Source organism: Orycteropus afer, unplaced genomic scaffold (assembly GCF_000298275.1).
Source record: "Orycteropus afer afer isolate SDZICR_OR568_19922 unplaced genomic scaffold, OryAfe1.0 scaffold00046, whole genome shotgun sequence".
In the NCBI taxonomy this organism is placed as follows: domain Eukaryota; kingdom Metazoa; phylum Chordata; class Mammalia; order Tubulidentata; family Orycteropodidae; genus Orycteropus; species Orycteropus afer.
Window position 1 is genome coordinate 12028461 of NW_006921633.1, and position 5465 is coordinate 12033925.

The 5465-nt window shown below is 37.7% G+C and overlaps 1 protein-coding gene across 1 annotated transcript in view; it reads left to right on the top strand.

Annotated features, from left to right (window-relative positions):
• The window catches only part of REL (REL proto-oncogene, NF-kB subunit), a 45425-nt gene extending 44102 nt beyond the window's left edge, over positions 1 to 1323 (top strand). Inside the window, 1 exon segment of the mRNA XM_042780561.1 lies at positions 557 to 1323. Within this exon segment, the coding sequence (XP_042636495.1) occupies positions 557 to 1323 (767 nt within the window).
• The last annotated feature ends 4142 nt before the right edge of the window (positions 1324 to 5465 follow it).

Consider the following 5465-nt stretch of genomic DNA (forward strand, 5'->3'; position numbering starts at 1 on the left):
TGGAAGTAGATTGCCCCATCTTCCTTCCAAGGAGTGGCTGGTGAGTTTGAACCACCAGCCTTCTGGTTAGCAGTCAAGTGCCTTAGCGACTATGCTACCAGAGCTCCCAGTACTGTAGGGTTATATCTTAAAAGTTATGTGGATTTATAAATCAATCCCTAATGAGTGTTTCCACCATCTCTCCATTTTCTCCTAAAAATGGAGAGTATGGAATTATTTTGGCTACTTGAATTCCCATTAACGGGAATTCTGATATTTATCTTCCACCTTTCAAAAATATTTTTAAAGGGCCTCAGAAGCAAATTTTCATTTTTAACTGGAGTGAAATTATATAAGCCAAAATATTTACCAAAATTATTTTACATGTATTTTTAAAACAGTTAATTATTACAGATTTTAGTTTTGGGCTCATGCAGTTTAATGCTTTTCAAAATTTTTATTCGAAATGTTACCTTAATTTTATTAGTATGTTTATACAATTTTAATTTAGAAAGAATAGTTTTTATAATTTTGTTTCTTTTAGTTTTGTAAAAATACATTTTTTTTTCTCCTACAGAACCAAACATATTTTCTCATGGTGCAGTTGCAACAGAAACATCCAGGCCCTCAAGTCAACCAGAATCCTACTATTCCCCCTCTGTGTCCATCTCAAGGGCATTACCGCATCATGGCTCAGCTATATCCTCCATGAATCCACCTTCGTCAAGCTGGTCATCATCAATGGTTCACCCCAACTCACACTCGGTCAATACAAATCCACCAAATAGTTTTTCAACAGGAACGCTTTCCTCTAATTCACAGGGTATCCCACCATTTCTGGGAATTCCTGTTGCAAATGATTTAAATGCTTCTAATGCTTGCATTTATAACAGTGCTAATGACATAGGCAGGATGGAATCATCCATGTCACCAGCTGACTTATATGGTATCTCTGATGCCAGCATGCTATCTAATTGCCCTGTGGATATAACATCCTGTCATGAGAGCATAAGGGAGACTGATAATCCAAGACTTGTGAGCATGAGTCTCGACAGCCCCTCCTGTAATTCAGTTTTGGACCCAAGAGACTTCCATCAGATGTCCTCTTCCAGTATGTCGGCAGGTACCAGTTCCAGTACTACTGCTTTCGTTTCGCAATCAGATGCATTTGAGGGATCAAACTTCAGTTGTGCAGACAACAGCATGATAAGTGAGTCAGGACCACCAAACAGTACTAATACAAGCAGTCATAGCTTTGTTCAAAGTAGTCAGTATTCAGGTCTCAGCACCATGCAAAATGAGCCATTGGGTGACTCTTTTCCATATGAATTTTTTCAAGTATAACTTGTAAGATTTAAATGGTGATATAAATCCTTTTAAATGTTTGTAGTCATTTTAGTATTATCTATTTAGGAGACAGCATTCTATATTTGTCTGGTTGAGATTTTAATAGAGTGATACATAGCATTTGTTTGTTTGTTTTGTTTTGGAGGGATGATAGTCCCAAAACTTCTTTTTCAGGGAGAAGTATAAAACTTTGGGCAGGTAGAATACAAAATGGGAATATTTCAGAAAAGGAAAAAAGGGCTTTATGGTTTCTTCTTTTGAAACATATGACCTGGTGCCATGGGGGATTGTGAATTCTGTCTTGAGACTCTTCAGGACACACTGAGGTGACCGCTAACACCAAAAGGTTTTCTAAATATACTTTTTTATACTTCTTTTATAATGTATTAATGTATTCTTAGTTAAATGAGTTATATTTGCTTTCAAGCAAATTGAAGGTAAAATGTGTAATGGCTATGTCATTGGAAAAATACATTCCTTATTATTTTTGAGGCCCATGGCTAAGGTGACCCCTAAGGGGTTATCTGAGGCTTCTTGGAGTTTCTTAGATAACATTTATGAATCAAAACTTCCTTAAAAGGCTAAGTTGTGCAGAAGGCAGTTAAAGCGAGCTTGGAAGCTAGAGGAAGTTCTGTACGTTTTGGACTCTTTAAATCCAGACTTCTAAACTGCTTATGATTTTCAGTTTACCACCTACATTTTTAAGGGGAAGATGTTTCCTTCGACCTCTCCTCTTTGTTATCATTCTCTTTGTTGTTATCTTTGTTGTCATTCTCTGTAATTATACCCAGTTTCATGATTTAAATGTCATTGATATGCTGTCAACCCCAAATTTTACCCCTAGCCAAGACCTGTCTCCCAAACTCCAGATTTGGCTCTTGCATGTGTGCTTATTTGACATCTACCTAGAAATCTAATAAAGCTCAAACTCTGTGTATTCAAAACTCAGTTCCTGATCTTTCCTTCTGAGCTTGCTTCTCCTTCAGTCTCCCCCAACTCAGTAAATGGCCGTGCCATGCTTCTAGTTGCTTACGCCAAGAACCTTAGGGTCATCCTTGATTCTTCTCTTTCTTTTATATCTCATAGCCAGTCCATCAGCAAATCCAGTTGGCTCTACCTTCAAAATAGTTCCAAAGCTGACTACCTCTTTTGACCTCTGCTGTTACAAACACCCTATTCCAAGCCACTATCATATCTTGCCTGGATTGATGCTATAGCCTTTAAAAACCCTCCTTACATCCTTGTGCCTCTACAGTTTCTTGTTCATAAAGTAACCACAGTTCTTATTTTTAAAACAAGTCAAATCATGTCATTCATCTGCTCAGAGCCATCCAGTGTCATGGTGCTCATTCAGGGTAAAGACCAAAGTCCTTAAAATCAGCGGGCTTTTACGTTCTCTCTCCTACCTCATCGGCGACCATTGTCTCCCAGTCTCCATGCTCCTCATCAAAAACACCAAGTATGCACCTGCCTCACACTCTCTCTACGTGGTGTTCCCTCTGCCTCGTGTGTTCTTCTCCCAGATACATGCATAGTTCACTCCCTTACATCCTTCAGGTATCACTCAACTTTTAACTGATAAGATAGCAGAACCCACCTCTGCTTTAGTTTTGGCTGTAGCACTTACCATAATTTGACTTATTAATCATTTTATTTATTTGTATACTGTTTGTTCTCCTGTACTGGAATACAGGTTCCATGAGGGTAGAAATTTTTTGTTTTGTTTTTCTTCCCCTCCCCTGAAGGCAGAAATTTTTGTCTGGTTTGTTTACTGCTGAATCCCAAGTGTCTAAAACTGTCTGCCTCTGTTGAGCACTCAGTATTTATTGAACAAATTACTATGGATAAAACTCTGTTTTTGAAACAAAGACTAGCTTTAATTGCTAAATGCTTATAATTTTTATAGTTATGATTAATAATGTTAATCTAAACTGAAAGCCAATAACCTCAGCAGCAAAATGATGGTAGAATTTAGGCAATAATCTTAATTGCTGATCAAATTGTCATGATGCTAAGTAGCTAACATATTAAAGACCTAGTTTGCCTTCCAGCCAGAACCAACCCTAATTGTTGAGCATATTCCTAACTAGAAGCAGTGTGCCATTTCACTTATACAATGTCCAGCCAAACCATAAATTAACTGGAACAATTAAAATTAGCCCAGTCAATCAAAATGAGGAATGTGTGAGTGCCATATAAAAATAAATTCCAAGTTCAATGAGACTGGAAGACTGGAAGGAGAGCAAGTAGGGGAATGAGCTCATCTCTAAACCTAAAACATGGTAGTATCTAGACTGATCAGACTTGAGGTCAGGAGAGTTCAGAAAGAAAAAGATTTGAGACACCTAACTAAAGTACACTTAAACGTTTTTCAGAAGTATTTCAAAAGGAAACATTTCTAGAATTTTAAAAATCAGGAACACAACACACTTTCAGAACTTCCCAGGAAGAAAGAAAAATCTGAAAGCACAATTTCTTTCCTGTTCAAAATATCAACCCAGGATAACTCCAGATGGTGGTGGTGGGCAACAGGCTTTTTCATAATATATGTACAGGATGCTGATGGGGTGATGGTTAAGTGCTCAGCTACTAACGATAATTCAGACACACTAGCCACTCCCCAGGAGAAAGATGAGGCAATCTGCTTCCATAAAGATTACAGCCGTGGAAACCCTATGGGGGCAGTTCTGCTCTGTTCTAAAGGGTTGCTATGAATTGGAATCAATTTGATGGCACACAGCAATAACAACCTAATTTTGTATTGATGAGCACAGATCACTTCAGTGACATCACTGCAGTTGGTGTGTCCCCCCACCCCCGCTGTGTGGACTTCCTCTCATACTAGACCACACAGAATCCTTAGTAGTGTTTATTACCATTTTAATCACAGCATAATAATTGATAAATATGGCTGTAAATTGCTTAAATACATTTCTTAGATTATATGAATACTGACAAAAAATTATTTTGTAAAATCTTTCTACATTGAAATACAACATAATTAGTAACTGAACAGAAACCTTTTTTGATTTTTCTCCTTTTCCTTTAATTACTACTTAATTCACAAAAAAGGTTTTTGATACAGGCTTATAAATATAAATTACCACAATGTTATACCTAAAATTTTGACAAAATCAGCAACTGTAAAAACACAAACAATGAGATTACAAGCAACCACATGTGCCTGTAGCATGAGGAGATGAAATCACATGATTCGCAGGGTCATTGTCATTGTGTAATAATGACAGCTCTGACCAGAGCACATTAGAAGATTGAGTTAAGTAAGTTAGTGTGACGTTTAAGCCTTATAGGTGTGCTACATGTAAGCTGGGCTTAAGAGTTATTAGGTTGTTGTTATAACCAACAACAGGGATATTTATATAAAAAATAGTTTCTGCTAAAACACTGTATAGCTCCCATAAAAATATTATAGACACATTTTGGTGTCATGTCCTCTGGCGGTGTCATCCAGTGTGGTCTGCACTCCCTGTGTCCCCCTAGTGACACCACTGGATTTTTATTATTATTATTATTGTTAAATAAGCAGTTGATTTGCATTGCATTTTTTTTCTCTGTGAGCCACATAGTATCGTTATTCCTGTGTTTGGAGTATTTACAATAGATTTTTCAGGTGCTATACTAATAAGTGGGTTTATTTTATCATTTAAAAAGAATTTGGCAACCTGTTGCCCTTCTTTCTCGACATATATTTATAGCTTAGCCTGTCCTTATAACACCCACCCCACTTTTAGTTTCTGAGCAAAAGGTGTCCTTCCTTTCTGAGCTCTCCTTAGATACTGGGTCCCTCCCCCTCCTCCTTTCTGTATCCCTGTATCCTCACCAGCAGTTAGTGCTTCTTCTCTTTGCATAAACATGGAAACATCCTCTCTAGCATGAAAAGAAGGAGCTCTGGTAGCATAGTGCCTAAGGCACTTGACTGCTAACCAGAAGGCTGGCGGTTCAAACCCACCAGCCATTGAGAAGGAAGGTTGGGCATTCCTACTTCCATAGTGATACTACCTCGGAAACCCAAGGAGGGGTCGCTATGAGTCGGGGCCGACTCGATGGCAAACAACAACAACAACAATTGAAGTCTATTAGCTACGATTTTGTTGAAGATTTTTGCATCATATTTTTAT